Below are 18,553 nucleotides of genomic sequence, written 5' to 3' on the forward strand. Positions count from 1 at the left end.
CGTATGATTGGTTAACTATACTGAGTACAGGGGGTTGTCACCCTAGTCGTTTCATTAAATATGAAAGCCAAAGATTTATGTCATGGGTGATAAGGGCAAGAATGCTGCAGAAGTGAGAAATATGGCAACAGTATGCTGTACGTCACCAATGGGATGATTATTTATCTAAAAAGTTGGCATTCTTAGACTTCCAACAGGCAGCGTATGAAATTCATATATTCAAAGGAGACATCATAATAACCTGCCGGCTGGTGGTGATGGATATGTTTTTAATCCAAATGACCACAGTCTTCAGCCTGCCTGTCATGGAGGGCCAGGAAAAAATGGAATTTTCCTTTCATAACGCTTGATGTTGAAAGAGGAAAAACCTGGAAGCATGATAAGTGGCTCATTCCAATGGACAAATGGACATGGCGCTGAGAGAATGACTGTGAATAAAAGTCATTGTTCCTGAACTAATGCCATTTTCAGGTGTTACACCAAGAAAACGGAGCAAGGGATGATTTCTGCCTCCTTCCCATCTGGAAAGCACAAGTTCAAACTGCAACAAAAGCTGGAAAATCTTCAACACTGTGTGGATTCGTTTACAAATTACCTCTTGCTGGAAAAAGTCAGGGGGAAGGCTGGTATAATATTTGTCTATTAACTAAAACTTATTGTACAAACACAGCAAGAAGAGTTGATGCTGTAGTGCCTTATTGACTCGAAAGCCTCGCCTATGGATTTCCTCCTTTGAGGTTTAAAGGAATTCCTATTTCTCATTTACAGTCTATCAGAAAAGGTATATGACCTGTATTTTTTAATTTATATAAATCCACTCAGTCAATCAGCCTGGGCTGAAATTTAATGGATGTATCAGTCATTGTTGGTCCAGGGAGAGAGAACAGGCAGCAGAATCCACCATTCCATCTCTCTTCTTCCATTACCTTCCTCCCCCCACTATTTTTTTTTTTAACCTCACCAGCTCAGATGTCTCCCTTAACTTCAAGCAAGGAGTCTTTCAAAGCTGTTGTTTTTAAAGGGAGAAATTCAAGTAAATATAAACTGATGGAAATACAGGAAGACCCTTTGGCTATTTTGGTTTTAAAAAAAAATCTTCATTTTCCCCATCCGTGTTATGGCAATTTTATTACATATTCAGCAAATTTACAGGAACATGATGTTCCCCTGACAAATTAATCACTTTCCAAGCATTTTAACATATAAATAAAATATCACCACAGGAGAGTAAAATCATCAGCTCAACCAGTTGATTTAACCCTTCCTTCAGGAAAACTGACCTGAAATAGATTAAAGACTACCTCCCAGACACACATACAGACACTCACACACACACACGTACACACACACACACACACACACTCTCATAACTATGAGCTGGGCACTCAGACTACTGGTAACAAGGCTTTTAGGGACTTCTAACTTCAGAAGCCAGATTGCAGTGTTTAAAAGATAGGAGAAACTGAAGACAAAAGGACCTCTTCAAATATCTTTAACCTCACAACAATCTGCTAGAATCTATCTTCACTCCTTCATAGTTTTATTTCTGCATTTCCTCTAATAATAATCATTAAATACTATATTTTTATAGTCCTATTCTTACCCTGCCATTCTAGGCAGGGAAGAAAAAATGCAAGGGGCTAGGTTTCTGTCTTTACTTTGCTTTCCCCTCTGCTAATTTCAGAAAGTGAATCCAGCAATTATAAGTAGTAGGAGACTGATAAGGAGTCACACGTGCAGGAGAAATAGGTTCAATTCAAGCTTCCCTGACTAATCCTTATTATGACTCATTTCGACTTCAGAATTTGTCGGTTGAGGTAAGAAGCTAATTTGGCTTTGAGAAGTGAAATCTCAGTTTTGTACTTTCCTTCTAGTGCTTCTAACAACCCATTATTAACAGCAAAGTAGGAGGGGGCATGAAATATTTATTGAGTGCCCACTCTCACCAAGCATTTTTTTTTGCATGCTATTTTATTAGATCATTAAACTTGACATACTTTAAGTAAGCGCATTAATTTCTTTGGCTTCCAAACCCACAGTCTGTACCACTGTATCTTCCATTCGAAAATAAAATGCATCATTTTTAAAACCTATACTCAATATGGCTCTCAAACTCGGATCCTGAGATGAACAGTAGGACATTCTGCCAGATCGGGAAATAGTAGAGGAAAGGGCCTGGTAGATTTCTCTGAACTGCTTCATCGCTCTGTATGCACAGATTATGCTCCTTCTGTCTGCACTCGTCAGAAGACCTGTTTCCTCTCTCATCACGGGTTCTCTCACATCAAATACAACCAAGGTTTAATCTATATTTTAAGAAAATAAAGAAATCTGGCATCATGCCTGGGCCAGTTGTGATACCCCAAAACAAAAGACGAACAGGCCAAGCTGACTGTCTTCAGTGCTTATGTAAATACCATGCTATTTATTAGCTCTGCTTTGGGGAATGGTCACCTTACCTCCCTACTCAGGAGCCTGTAAAAATACTGGTGATTTATTATTACATCCTTCTTCTTCCCTATGAATGGGGTAATGAAGTTTTTTACGGAGGCTATTAAGAAGCAACTTGGATGCTACTATTTGCTACTTATCCCATATAATATACCATAACTGCTATTAGAGGGCAGTACTTCAAGCAGCTAAGCCTTCCATAACTATAGCCAATTTGACGAAACTGTCAATAGCAAATTTCAGGAATAACCACTAAAAGGAGATTTACTTTTGAAATACATCATGTGTTACACAAAGGCTTTTATTAACATTTATTTATTTTTTGGTTCTAATTAAATCCTTCTGGGTAGTTCCTTGACAAATTATGAAATTTCTCTTTTAAATTTCCCGACAAATACTTGGGCACATAAGCTTTCTTTAACAGTTGATGCTCATGTCTTTAAAAAACACCTTCAGTGAAGATGCCAATCAAATAAAAATAAAATTAACATCCAGATTATGGATTTTCTGAGAGAAGATGAAAGAATACATCTGTAAAATGCTGAAAGGAGATGTTTAGACCAAGTACATGTTCATTTACTAAGTTTCCATTGCCATTTTATGGAAATAAACATACTCTAAACTCTTCCTATCAAAACAAATATACATTTTTTCATGATCTTAAGAAAAGTAACTTATTACATATCCCAGGCAAAGCTGACACAGGTACATGATCTGATGAAATCGTATGAATGTAAATTATTCAAAGATAACATAAAGCTGGCCCTGTCCAGATGAGATCAGAGATGTTCTAACACCCGAACCTCAGAATACAAAAGGAGATAAAACAATGCTCAGGAAGCCTCATGCCTTAAGTCTTAAATAAGAACAAAACTTAAAAAACAAACAGCCACTCAGGGTGAATAAAAGCAATTAAAGCAATATGTAAAAAGCCTGTGTTCTTGTATAGATATTTAAATGTTTTTCTAAAACATTTCATTACTTTGTACATCGATGGAGCCTAAAATATCTTTAATAAGCGTTCCCTGAAGTTGCCAATTAAACACTGTGTCAACTCCTGCTCTTGTAGTAAAACCACTGCCATCACCATGTACATGTTATTTCTAATTAATTCATGTCTCTCTCAACTTTGTCCTTCTTTGCCTGTCAAAAGAGTAGGCATTCAATCATCAGCCAACAGTATCCTAGTAACTCCAGGAGCAACAGATTACTTCCAGGAAAAGATAATTTAAAAAGTTACAAATTCTGGGAAAATATAATCTTGGGGAGGGGGCTTTATTTTTATAATGGTATGATGCAAAGCTGGGGGTGAATGCTGTATTGTTCAGTGTGGGGCTGGGGAGAGAGAGAGCTGGGCTGTGAGAGGAAGAACTGTGGAGCAGAAGAAGAAAGATTAGGGGAGAGGACAAACCAGGTATGGTCTAATGCTCCTGAATTTTATTTAATGCCTTTAAATTTTATGGAGTTACTTGGCTTACGACAAATAGCTCATTTTATTTGGCCCTGGAAAATGGATTCAAACGCAGATAAAAAGGAATCATCTCAAATACTTTTTGGAAAGTGACTGGTTATAAATAAATTTCCTTGAAATAAAAAGTGTTTTATTTGAACAACTATGAGTTGGGCTGCTGCTTATATTTTGAATGAGCAGTATGTTTCATTTTCATACATATTTCGCTCCAAATAGACATTGCTTATTTAAGTGAAGGCTAGAGCTTTACTGGCTCAAAGAAACAGCTCCATTAAATTTACCTTGCAACTGAATTGAGTCAAGTGGGATGGAGTAAAGAAACCCTAAAGAATCTAGTCTATTCTAGAACACAAACACCACATGCCTTTCTGGACAGATACAACCAGGGGAGCTATTCACAAACACGGTCTTTTTTTTCATGGCTCTGTCATAAGCTTGTCCCTTAAAACATAAAGAGGTTAGATGTAATACATAACATTATCCATGTATCTGTAAGAATCTATACAGTAAAAATGAGGGGAGTGCATAAAAAAATCATAAATTAATTTAAATGAAGCTCCTACCCCCCACCCCCAAATTATATTACCCCCTAAATGATTCTCAGGAAAGAAAACAGGAAGTTTGTTTCAGTCTGGATACTACTAATGCCATTCATAGTTCTAAATCTTCACTTAGGATTTAGAAATCATTTTCATACAGACTAGCTCTTCCTAGATTTCAATGACAATTTCAGCCTGGTAAGTTTATCTTGTTAGATACCAGGAAGTCTTTTAAAACCATTTCCTTAAAACTTTGCTTATTTCAGTATAAATGGCTTATTTAAGTCCGGTTTACAATTTCTTTAAGTATTCAGTTTTTGCATTCATCAGGTAATTCCTAGAGGACATGCCTGTCCATATGGTTTATCTAGACCCAAAACACACAAAATCCTACAAAGATTTCTACGATTGAGGGCTTTCATTTCATATTTAGGATATATTAATGGATATGTTGAATTCCATAACAGGGTTTTGTATACAGCAACTAACCAAAATATTTTTGACCGGCCACCTATACAAATAAAATTAACCTAAATTTTTTTCTACTTGTTTTTATCTAGTAGAAAAAAAAGAACCCAATATGTATAAATCACAATTCACTAAAAAGTCAAATGCATTATCCCCGCCTGCCCCCGCCCACCACGAACAAAATCAACAGTTTCAGAAAGGACACAGAGTTGTTTTATTTCTGTTAAATCAATGCCCAAAAATATTACATTTCATCAGTTTCACTTATCCTGTCAAGTCCCCAAAGGTTCCCTACCCGAAGCTGGCCATATTTTCAGTGCAAAACAGGCTGAGCACTGCTATCCAAATCTAGATAAAATTCATGGGTTTGTAATCTGCACAATGATCTATACATCTCTATCTCTATGCAAATCAAATGCTTTTCTGCGTTCCTTTGGGCATTCCAAAGCACCCAGGGCTGAGGGAGCATGAGGTTTTTGCAGATTCTTCCCCTGCCCCTCCTTTCCTTTCCCTCTATGGATTTGCACTAGCTACCTAAATAATTCACACTGCCTGCTTTTCAGCCTGAATGTTCCTCGGAAGAGGCCTACAATGAGCTACTGCAGTCACCAGATGGACTCATGGATGCAGCAGGTGAGGCAGTTGGCAGGACGCCCTGTCTGATGCTGCTTGCTTCGGCACGGGCCGCCTTTCTTTCCAGGTACATTATCATCCTCTGAACACTGAGCGGTGTGCAGTTTGGGGGTGGGGTGGAAGTGGGGCACTGGCAAGCCCTCTACAAGCATTCCTAGAGGAACCGTAAATTACCAGCTGCCCTCCTCCCTGCCCCTCCACCTCCAGCAACCCCGGATACTTTACGCTGTTGCTTTGTTAGTGGGTTTTTGAAGACTACCGTGAAGCTTTGGCAGTGCATTTTGGCCCTATGCATAAAGAAGGACGCGTCCGTTTGAAAATTCCACCTCGGCTTAATAGAAAGTGAAGAAAAGAGGATTCAAGGGGATGGATACCGGAAAAGTCAGGGAAACTAGGAGGGAGAAATGTATTCTCATAGATACTTTGCAAAAAAAACACAAATGAAGGGAAAACACAGGTGAGATGATTCAGCTCATGTCTGCAATGCATTTGTATAAAGGTAAGCTGCCCTTTGCATCTAGTGAGTGGAGAGAAAAACTGCATTTTTCTAGCTTTTCAGTGTTGCAGAAAATATCCCCTGTGCCCAAGTTTGAGACAGTTCTTTGTCTCATATTTCTAGTGTCATTTCCAAAAAGCGCAGCATTTCCCTTCCGAAGTTCATAATTCTATAGGACTGGAAGACAAAAACTGCAATGCATATCACTTGAAATTGGAAGTTTGCAACCTCATGGTGCCAAGCTATCATGAGACGATCACTCGGTAACATGTCGTATAAATTTTAATTGAGTATAAACACTTGACAAAAATTCTCCTGAGTTATTTCTGGCATATTCAGATTGGTAATGGTACCATGACACCATGATTTTAATCTTTCTATAAACTTAACTGATGCCAATATAAATCTTATTACCTAACTTCACTGATCATCTAATTATAAACATCCAAAACTGCGACAGAGCATCATTTTAATGACCTGAAGCAAACCAAGCTGTATCTTCCAAAAAATAAATAAATAAAACACTTGAATAAAATGCATTCACTGAAAAGAGGCTGCAAAGACAGAAAACGGCTTTGAATTCCATCATCGAGTCCTCGGGCAAATTGAAATCCCAGGCTTTGGGGAAGAGCATTGGGTAGTTTTGCAGGACTGTTGGACAAAGACAGTAGCTGTGAGATTATCTCAAGATTAAGGGCAAGGTTTCCTTAGAAAAATTACCTTTCAATAGTCATTTACTTTGATTAGAATGAATTTACTAATGCACACCTTTCCCTCAAAGTCAAACTACACTAACCTTCTAGAGTTCACATACATCCCCCTTCCTTTTCCTATGACCTCGGAAATATCTTTTCTTACCTGATCTTTTAAAGCATTTTCCCCCTTTCATTTCCAGTCTAAGAAACAAACCACACACAAGTCATTCAGAGCATTTTAAGATGTAATGGCCACTTCCGGGATCAAATCTTCAAAGGCTTCACAAGGAAGCAGGCAGGACCAGACTTGACTGCTCTAAGACCCCCAATCACACTTTTGCAATATTTGGGATCTAAATGTACCATTTCTAATTGTGTTCTTGGGGGCTTAACTTCCTGTCAGCTCTAGAAGGCCGAAATCAGAAAATCAGAATGGAAGCTCCAACTTGCTTAAGTTTTATGTAAAACCTCTGCTACCTAAATTCCTGAAATCATTTCCTGAAGGTTGACCCAAGTATAAATTGAAAAGTATATAAAGTCCCATTTTAGAGTGTTTTTTTAATGCACTCAAGATCATTTTATATTTTTATCATTTATTTCAGGATCTTCGTGCCCAGGACAGGGCCTGCACACAAATATTTTGGAATGAATGATCAAGAAAATGCAGTTTAATGCACTAAATATTGATTACTTTAATGATTTAAAAAATTGCAGAGGAATGCATGTAATCATGTTGATGCAACGTGAGAAGTTACTATAAGTAATCAATTGGACGCCAGAGAGTTGGTTATAAAAAATTCACTTCAAAAATCAATTTTAAACTGGTATCTTCTAAACTTGATTTCATTAACTCTCATTAAGCTATTTGCCCACAACCCAATTAATGTACATAACCAAAGGTACTTAATAATACTAAACAGAAGGGACTGGACATTTCTTAGAAACATATTAAAAGGCAAACGGTAATAAATGAACATTTAAAGATAGTAACTGTAAAATTAAATATAATTTTTAGCATTTATATATTTTATAATGATGTAGATGTATGTTCAGATTGCCACAGTTAAACTGGCAGGCAAGATTACTTCTAAAAAAAAAAAAAGATTACTTCTAAAATAACAGTAGTAGCAAAGTCTCAGCTAAAAAAAACCTGCCATTTAAAAAATTAAAAAAGTAAAGTATAAGCAAAGGGTGAAGGAATGAGTGGGTAATTACAGTTTAAGCCCTGGATATAAAAGACAATACAGGTAATGTATGGTATAAGATGCTGCTGAAAATGAATGATAATTAGAACTTTGATTTCTGACATTGCAAAATTATTCTTTTAGAAAGTCTATATGATATTCTCAAACACATCCACCTTATATAAATATCTATATTTGAACATACTTTTGGAGTATCAGAAATTAGTGTCATACTATTATATACATACACAAAAAACCCTACATTTGCTTTGCCTGTGTTTAAAGAAGAGTTAGTACCTGTGTGTGTCTGTATTTGTGTGTATGTGTGTGTGTGTGTGTGTAAAATACAATTTCTGTAACTGATTTAATTGTTATTTCCTTTATTTCAGATGTCTTTCTGGATGTGACTGTCTTAAAGTTTCAAAATGCAAGTTAGTCTAAACCTAATAGAGAAAACATAGATATCTAAATTTTAGCCTGATATACAGTATATACTAGAATTAGCATAATTTAAAGAAAAACATATTTATAGGCAACCTTTCTCTTTCCTAAATGAAATATCAATAAAGTGATTCAAATGCCATAAATTCAATGCAATGCCCAATTGGTTAAACTCATGCAGTCCCCTATGTTAACTATGATCTTTTTTTTGCCAGCTTTCTTGCCCCTATGTAGGTAGTGCTGATTGAAAAAAAAAAAAAAATTGTGGGCATAGTGGTTATAATCTCTAATGAAATTACTTATTTTATTTATTTGTGGTTTACCTACCTAGGTGAAAGTGTACAATGAGTCACATAATTAAACACAAAAAATATCTTAGAATAAACCAACCAACAATATTCTTAAAAGGTGGGAAATACAGCACCCTGAATGACTATCGACTTTAAATTTGAAGTAAAGGCAGTATATTTGCAAAATTCACCTGTAATTCTGGTTCAAGATTTACCCAGACCACTTTTGCTCTGTTTTGTTTTTCCTCTCTGAAAGTCTGAGAAGTGTCAACATAAGTTTTGCGTCAACATAAGTTTTGCGTTTACAGTTTAAAAACAGAGAGAGAGAGAGAGAGAGAGAGAGAGAGAGAATGAGCCCCGGAACCCTAGCATGCCTCCTGGGCACCTAAACAGAATTATTTGCATAGCCCTTGAACACTGTTTAGAAAACAAAGAATGGACAGGACCAGAGTGGCTTCTATCTCCCAGTCCTGCCGTCCTTTTTCAAAGCAAGGCAGGGGTTCTGTTTTTAGTACACACTTTGGTTCAGCGTTAATCCTGTTTTATGTTGTTCACACCTGCTGCTGACTAGCAGCCTGCTGATGGGTCGGGGCTCACGCTGCTCAGACAAATCCCACTAAACTGAGAAGCCGGACAAAAGCTACTGGACAGAGCTGGAAACAAAGCCTGATCAGGGTCGTGAATACTGGAGAAGCAGACCCCACCAAAATCTCTCCTCTCATTTGCAGACAAGCCTCCGATGTCCCCAATTTCCCACCCAACAGTAAGTGCAACCGACTGCTCTTTTTTGAAAGCCTGAACCCCATTGGCTTATTTATATTCCTTGGCTTTTTATGTCTTTTGGTAAAATGAATGCCCATACAGTAAAAAAAAAAAAAAAAAAAGAAAGAAAGAAAAAAAGAAAATAAGGTTGCTAGAATCAGATGATTCTAGCCACTCTGCGTCCTTACCAAAAGAATCTGTATCTGAAACAAACCTCATTATTAATTTAAAATATCCTATAGCTCCACCTCTCTATTCATAGAATCCTACATCCAAAATGAACAGAGATAGAAAATATATATTCTGCCATCAGTGGCCACCGGGTGACCAGGACAGTGACTTGTATGCTAAGACGGCTCTCCCCCGTCCCCTTCCTGCACTGCATGTGCCTAATAGCACACATCAAAAGGAATGAATTCTTTTTTGATCTTAGTACCAGCGATAAATCAAATTCAGTGACACAGACAGGGGGGAAATGCACCACTAAGGGAAAACTCCAAGACTGACAGTGGGACCAGTCGGAGGCATTCGCTCAATCAAGTTCCAGTAAACGAGGCCCACCCTCCCTCTCTCGGAAACAAGATGTAAGCTGTCATATGCTTACCCAGAGTGAGAAAAACTTACCCGGTCCTGATGTGACCCTAAGTCAAGATGAACTTTCTGCTGACATTTCCAGCGGTGGCCCCGGAGCCCCTCCCTCCCACCTAAAGAGTCAATTTCCTTCCTTTCTGGGAGCCGGATTCTTCCCGCTGGTGGGCACCGAGAGCTCCTACTGGCCAGCACAGCACGGCTCCAAGATGAGCTGCACATCTGGGGGGGGGGTCAAATGAAGACTCTGGGATCATTTTATTACATCTCCTGAAGCACCTTTCCTGCCTGCCACAGCCAATAAAGCATCATGGGTTCCACTGCCGACACTCGGGGAGCTGCACATCTGCCTAACCCACAACGGAGCATAAATTTAATGGAGCACAGTTTTAATACTTCTCTGGGGGGAAGCACGCGAAGCGCTAACTAGCCAACTAACGTTCTGTTAATGAATGGATGCGGGGATGCCATAGTTGAGGTGTTGGCATCTTCTTCCCAATTTGCTTTCCAACTATTTACGCTGAGCAACGTGCTGTTTCGGAGGGTCCGTCCTCGAGCCTAACTCAGTTGTTTGTGCCATACTCTCCCTCGGCAGGTGAGAAATTTACAGGGATGCTCAGAAGCAGCTTGGCTACAACAGGTGAGAAGCCAGATAAACGCACACTTTTTCAGTGTGTATAAGACTGTGTTCTTGGGAACTCTCTACCGGTGTTAAAGAAAAAAGTAGTTGTCAAAAAAATGATACTGTAATATACTGGCTATAATTGCAGACAGAATTCATGTGTCTTTCATAATTGGACACAGCCCACCCTAAAATTAAAAATATGGTTTTTGCTTTCAATTTGTTTATGGGATATGGACAGTATAGGAATAAATTCCATTATTATGTGGAATCACACAAAATTGCTTATAGTTGACCATTCCTTGGCCTAGAAAAATGGCCATTTCATGTGGTTCAACCTAATTTAATTAGAATCCTAGTATCTCACTTTCATGCAAAAAGCCTGAAGTTTTGTCGGGGCATTTCATAACTCCAAACTTGACTTTCCTCCTCATTTTCTCTCAGAAAGCCACCTCAGATTCATTTTGGGTTTTTTTAAACCCACTATCAAAATGAGAAAATTTATCGAAGTATATTTCAAGACTTGAGCCTGTTAAGATTTGGGGCACACAGCCCTAGCTGTCAAAATTTCACTGAAAATCAAGTTTTGCACGTTAGACCATCCACTCATTCAACGGAGTGTTCACTCTAAGGCTTGCCTTTTTGAGAAGCAATTTGGCAATCCCACATAACAAAAGAGCAAACGCTTCATCCCAAGGGCCAAGACTACACATTGATGGAATAGGATGGAAAATCTCATCCTTGAGGTCCCTCGCTAAAGGACTAGAATCATGGATGATCTTTTTTTCCCCCAGCGACTTTGTAAGTTTGCTCAAGATAGAAAGATTTCAGTGTATCAGCGGCAGTGGCAGCTCTCAGATCAGATGATATTTAGTGTTTTGCATGTAGTATTGGCGATGTGATGAATACCCTCAGATAGGATGGGGAAAAAAGGAGCCTGGGCTGTGCAATTGATCAAAGTGTGCTACCTGCCGCGGCCTCCCTGTGCTGCTTCTAAGTTTGCCCACTTCTGAAGAAAGTGAAGACCACCTTAGTTGGAGGATAGTGCTTTCCTCAGGCAGGAATTTTCATTTCAGTTTGAATCTTAAACCATTACATTGCCAGTGATGCATTTTTATGTTGACAATTGACATCTTCGTAAAAGAATGAAACCTCTGAGCGACGGCTCAAAAGCATGAAGGTTGCCTGAAGTAAGTACTTAAATTATTTTACATCTTAAATGGAGCCCAGTTGTTTTGAGTTAAAATTTAATAAACCTTAAACAGATGACCTTTCTTGCACAGAAAGGCCCAGAGTTGCAAAAACGAACTTTCCAATGAAATATATTTTAAGGAACTAGTGCTGAACAAAGGGCTAGTTAAAGCTGAACGCTTTGTCAATTTATCAGCTTGTGAACATTCTGTTCCTGGATTCCCCACCACTGCTAGATGTATAGAACGGTGGTGCCTTGCTTAATCGAATACTATTGATTCGAGTGTGTCACAGTGATCTCATGGAGAGTAATCAATAGTAATCCAAAATCAATCAATCTGCTCCTGCACTACCATTTATCAAATCTGAATACGCCAAATTATTTGTAGGCATCAAATTACAAAGAAGAGAAAAGGGGAAAGCCAGGGAAAGTTCATGGTTTATACTGAAGCGCAAAACCAATCTGTCTCTTTTTTAAGGGGAGGTGCTTTAAAATGGACAACTACTTGGCCAAATGCATTTATCTTCTCATTAACCTATCCTAAATTTATACTGAATCTCATTCCATTCCTGGGGAAAAAAAGTAAGATTTCTTGTATAGGAGTTGGCTGCTTCAGCACAAGTGATAGAAACGTAAAGATGCCCCAACTTACACAGTAGGTCACACCAGCATTTTCCAAGCCTGATAAGCTAAGTTTCAAATGCCTGTCACCCATCTGCTGGTAAACAAGGAGACTCAACTGGCACAGGACATAACTGCATCTTCGAACATCAGAAATGATGGTTAATGGAATTGGAGGGGAAAAAGAAATAATTTCTCCAGAGAACGTACACATAGATGCACCTGCTTATCGGAGAAGCTGCTGCTGATGCTGAGGGTTCCTTTATCAACAGATTCACCTGTAATTTCGTCCAGGTAATAAATCCTTCTATTCATTATAGCACGCTCAAAAGCACCCCTACTATTTAACTTGAAGGAAAAAAGGCACAGAGTGTCTAAAACATTTACTTTCGCTAATGTAAAAGTGTTGGTGTTTTACTTCATTCCCGATAAGCTGGTGCCAGTAGAAGTGATTATCCTTTTCTTATTCAAAGCCTATCAGCATTTCGAAAAGCTCTCTCCATCTTATCAGGTGTATGAACAGCACAGTTACTGAAAACAGTTTCTACGGCTCCTCTCTCTTTCTGCCAAGCTATCTGATAAAGCCCCAACTAACTAACTGTATTTACACACAATCAAACAGAAGTTGTATCTTCCGCGCGCTGTCGCCAGATTCCAGTTTGCTATAGGTTTTTCTGCTGTGACATTAACTTAACAAAAATGTCAGTAGCAGTACCCCAAACTGACAACAATCAAGAAAACACTATAAAAGCACTCAACTAGAATGCACGACAAACAGAGACGAAAGAAAAACAAATATGAAAAGTTCAAGGCAATCTCTTTGGAATTCGGGGTGGGTTGGGGGAATAAAGTGTACTGTGTATGCAAATCGGCATGAATATCATGCACTTACCTTTCACTAAAGTAAACGATCCTTTAGCAAAACAGATGAATAGAAAAACAGCAATTTTAAAAGAAAACGCTGCTGGGATGGAGGGGGTTCAGGAAAGTTTTTAAGAACTGAACGGGCACTTCCCCATATTTCAGGTTATTTCAATGTGGGGCAGAGAGGTTCTATAACATAAGCAAAGTAAGACAACAGACAGTATCACCGAACTTACCCCATACACTGAAGACATGACAGAAAGCAAGGCTGTAACATATGGTGACCACATTCTCAGGATAGATTTTCCAATCATTAAAACCCTCATAAATGCTTTAGACATTAAAGTTTTGTTCACTATAAGGAAATTAAAAAATACAAAAATACAATTTGAGTGTTTAACCTCATCATTTTTCTCATTCTTCAGACTTAACCAACTGAACAGTTCCATATAAAGGTATGAAAAAAGAATCATCCTCCAGACTAACATAAGTGGATGATCTGCTCTCCATTTCTGTCTGGTACAAAACGCTTACCCTAGTTCACGGTTCATACAAATTGAGAGACGTCCCTAATCATTTCTGGGTAGCTCTTTGGAGCATGAAAGACAACAGTGATATTTCTAGAACATAAGAGAAATATGAACTTTACTTCAACAACTGAATAATAAATTCCTGACCCTAGGAAAGAATCTCTGCTTGGGCTTCTGTGCATAAATTGCCCATTTGTTCCTCACCTCCCTTTGCTGAATGGCTAAGAGAGAACAGAAAGAGGCAGCCACATGCTCCCACCTGAGCCCAACCCCTGATTCTGTCTAGACTCCAGGAACAGAATGAGCCTTTCCTTAGATGAGGAGGGCAATAAGATGAATTAGCCAAGTGTGTAGTTCAGTACAATTCAGCTGATGGTTGCCTTTCCATCTGTGACACTATGATCCCATGACTGATGAGGCAGGTCTCATTTAAGTCTGTAGATAAAAGGGATGCTTCTGTCATTTCATAGGACCCAGAACCAACTGTATACAATCACTTTCTCCTATATATCTTTCCCTTTCTTTGGCCATGAATAGTTGGTTACGGGCATGATATTCTTCCTCAAAATATCTGATCTGTTTTAATAGATTAATGGCTGTGAAGAAAGCACTGTTAGAGTATTCTTTCATTTATGGAAAAAATGAATACAATTTAACATGGCCATCTTACATTTGTGGAGAAGTGAAAGTACTACAATAATTTGGAATTATGGAGGGCAAAGGGCCATTGATTGAACAACCTCACATTTGAAATTTTCTCTTAAGTACCTTAGTCTCTATAATCTTTTATATGACTCACTAGTTTTGCTCACTCTGAACATCATTTTAGATATTCTTTTCAAAGCAAAAGAAATTCTTATAAGTATGAACTGTAACAACATTTTAACTGCCTTGAAAAGGACACCTTTTCAAACATTTTTACTCATATTGTATTAAAAAGAAAGTAAATGTATTCATTTAACAAGTCCTTTGTTTAAATTCTCAAAAGCATCTTAAATGAGTAAAAGCTTCCTAGAGCAGATGAAAAAGGAATTATCACATACAAAGATATCATGCTGATCATGGAGGAGAAAAAAAGAATTCAGTATGCTTCTGCCTATTTTCTGTGCCTAAGTTCTTGATTTACTTTTTTAAATTTCATTTTTTTTTTTTTTGCCTATTGAATCAGCCAGATAAAAAGAAAGAACAAGATTTTTTTTTTCTTTCTCAGAAAATGTATGCAAAGTGCAACAAAAAAGAAATGTCCCTTGTTTAAAGTGGACTGGCAAGGCTGCTGCTTCTGACTCTCCACTTGTTCAAAGTCTTTACATACATCACACATAAGAGCAACCAAGACTCACCACTTCAGACTTTTTAAAAAAGTAAATCCCATTATAATCCCATTACTTCCAAGGCAGTAAAAAGATTTGAACAAGCTTCAGTTATACTCTTTTTTAAAAACAAAACTCATTACTGTCTATGCTTTCTGTATTCCCACAGCTAGAGTTTTAAAGAGAAGTAAACAAACACGCTGGTTTTCACTGCACTTCTACTAGCCATCAATCTCTAATACAATATGAGAATTTATTGATAGCTTCCCTTTTATTTAGTACCATCTTAAGCAACTGTTTGCGGAGGTGTATGAGGAAGCAAAGTTAAATTGATATGTCTGTGATATGCCTGACAGCCCTTAGTGTGGCTAATATTAATTTGTTTTCTTTGGCTAGGTAAGTGCTGCGAGAGCATATCATACATAATGTGTACTTCCAATCAAAATGATGAAAAGTATATGTGCAATTTTGTTTCACTCAAAGCAAGATGAGAAGGCCAGAGGAATGTATGTGACAGAGACTGCCTTCGATCATCAAAATATAAATTTGCTTCCGAGTTCGTTTTTTTACAATGTAATCTGATCTTAGGTAGGCTCTCCGTGAGTTTAACACTTTAAACAACTCTTTTAATAGATTTTAAATGCCCAAAGCCAGTGTTTTTATTTATGATATTGTGTGAAAGAATTCCATATAGCCAGAGGCTGCATTTCTAATGGCTAGTGTTGCGTGCTATGTATTTATATTCAAATGCACACATAGATCTATGCCAGTATATTGAAATGGACTTTAATTGGCCAGTGAGAAGCCAATTTATTTAAAACTGTACTTTTTCTTTTATTGCTTTGCCTTAGTGAGTTATCTTCCAAATATACGTGTATTGCCATCAATTAAAATGGCAAAATATTTGAAAAATCAAAACATAAAAAGCAAGTTCCCTCCAAACGTTTAAACATTTTTTAAAAAAATTAAAAGGGGGGGATGCAATAGTACACATACACAGCACACACACAATCTAAACCTTCTCAATCTGATGGCTTTGTATAATTGATTAGAAAATACATTTGGAAAATACTGAGAAATAGTGTCCAAATCAGAGGAGAAGAAACATCTGGCACTTCTGTAAAGAAAAACATAGAGAGGAAGGATGTGTTTGTTATAATTGAACGGAAATTATTCTTATTAGCTAGGTTTCCCAGACTTCAAAAGTAGAAGTCTAAAATGAACTTGAAACAAGAATAAGATGCCAGGTAAATCCTTCAAAAGGCAGAAGGCTGTCACTTGACACCCTCAGATAATAAAGGAGCTAACTTTCAGCAGACGGATTGGCATAAAGAAACAGCAGGATTTTTTTTAAAACGAGAAACATTAAATTTGTTAAAGTACTATACAAACAAATAAGGGCAGGAAATGAATCTAGGAATTTAAACAAAATATGAATTAGAACAAGAATTTGAATAGAAAGAGCATTTGGATAAGTGGTTCCTCTCAACACTCATTCAGATTTACTAATCAAAATCACAGACCTTCAAACTTACCTCTTAGAATAAAATTCAGAAATTCAGAAATCTATGATGTACTTTATATGGATATAAGACATTAATTTTCTTTATGTGCTTTTAGCAAAAAAAAAAGAAAATGACATTTATGTAGTGAGGATAAGTGAAATTTATATTTTGCATTTATTTAAAAGCATCATGTTTACATTTAGATATATTTGTCAGGCGCAACTGTATAAGAAAACAGTGTAGCCAAGAGCTTATTCAAAACTGTTTCTTGGATATGGGCCCAAACCATTAAATTATGTATTTAGTACTAGTGGCTTATTTCCTATTTTACAAATTATTTATGATTTCTAGATATTCAATTTTTAAATGATAATAATTAACAATTTATAAAATCAGAAACAAATTAATGTATTAGGTTACCTGTTACCTGTCTGTTACATAGTAGTTAAACCAATTTAATTTAAAATCAGACTTGGTAAATACCTGAAATACTAATTCCAGGTTAAAATTATGCCTGGCAAATTTAACTGGACACTTACTGATTAGAAAACTACTTGAGATCCACTTTATTATATAAATCTACATGAACACTCTCAGCAGCATACCTATATTCTACATACATACCTCTTCCCGTGTATATATATATGTATTTCACATGCATACTATACATGCACACAAAGGCACACACGTGTGTGTGGTATAGTCTATTGACTGCTTTGGATTTTAAAGTAGCGTATGTGTATCTTTATCTATAATGGTATAGACCGTGGACATCCATATACACATGGCTATGAAAACAATAATCAACAGCAAAACATACAAAATGCAGTAAGAAAAAATGTCAAGCAGCAGAGATGCTGGATGTCATCCCTGGACTATCAAATACACACATAAGTATGATTGGAGAAAAAGAACCTAAATATTTCACTGCCAGAGAATGTAGAAAACAGCAATTCACTTCTACCTCATGTGCTTTAGGACAATGACAATTTAATACAAGGCCAGTGGATGTAAAAGAGATAAAAACTGAACAAACTGGGCCAGGGTAATCAAAGATTTTCTCCAGAGAGCTGACTAGGGCCGGAGCTCATATGCACTTATGCCAGATCAACACTGTATTGTTTCTTTCTTCCATGAATTTGCTATGAAGCAAAATTCAGAGCATAGCTTATCTGCTGCAATGACTTTAAAGTTCTAGTGAGATGCCGTCCTCTTATTTCAAAATGCTTGATAGGTGATTCTCAAAAGTTTATTTGATATTAATTGGTGTCATAGAAATCACGGCTATGAATTGCCACTTGTATGACAAAGTATCGACCATAAGCACAGATTTTAATTTATTTTATGAAATAATATAAGCAAAACACTGAGTGCTGAAGAGCACTTTAGAAGTCAAACAAAGAAATACTTTGTTTAGTCACTAGGCTAAAACAAATGTTGAGGAATTTTTCACAAGTGATACAGACTTGAGGTTCGGCATTATGCCTACCTTCCCAAAGAACGTCCTCTTCTTTGTCTGCAGTTCTTGCAAGAGTGAGGTATTGTGAAAATATTGTTAAACAGACTCATAGAGAAGTTACCTGCCCCCTTTGATGAATAGCACCACGGACCTAAAATTAATTGCAAAAGTATGGCCCCAGCTAATGAGATGGTCCTTATCTTTTTTCAGCACAAGAAGCACAAGTATTTTTCTGCTGGCTCGATATTTTACAAAAATGCCTAAAGTATTCTTAACTCAGTAGAAATCTGATTAAAAGACTTCAAAGGCACAAAATAACATAAATTCTAAGATCTGGAAAATTTGAAGTTAAAACTAATTTCCTGCATTATTTTCTTTTTAAACCTTTATTTTCTTCTTTGCTTTGAAAAGAACAGCAAAAAATCTTTTCTC

General features: G+C 37.1%; 1 protein-coding gene across 10 annotated transcripts in view; it reads right to left on the reverse strand.

The window, feature by feature from the left end:
- Positions 1-18,553, reverse strand: part of ESRRG (estrogen related receptor gamma) — a 645,592-nt gene that overhangs the window by 193,990 nt on the left and 433,049 nt on the right. For 2 of the 10 annotated variants that reach the window (XM_027122189.1, XM_027122190.1), the window contains exons 2-3: positions 14,107-14,282; positions 13,554-13,672 (exon numbers count right to left, since the gene is read on the reverse strand). The exons of 7 other annotated variants lie outside the window; for them this stretch is intronic. In XM_027122189.1, coding sequence (XP_026977990.1) covers positions 13,554-13,594 — 41 coding nt within the window. In that variant the 5' untranslated portion in view covers positions 13,595-13,672; positions 14,107-14,282. The remainder of the gene's footprint in view (positions 1-13,553; positions 13,673-14,106; positions 14,283-18,553) is intronic. One more of the 10 variants, XM_027122194.1, reaches the window with a different exon arrangement.

The sequence above is a fragment of the Aethalodelphis obliquidens genome, unplaced genomic scaffold (genome assembly GCF_003676395.1).
Source record: "Aethalodelphis obliquidens isolate GAN/ISIS:26980383/991018 unplaced genomic scaffold, ASM367639v1 scaffold24, whole genome shotgun sequence".
Classification (NCBI taxonomy): domain Eukaryota; kingdom Metazoa; phylum Chordata; class Mammalia; order Artiodactyla; family Delphinidae; genus Aethalodelphis; species Aethalodelphis obliquidens.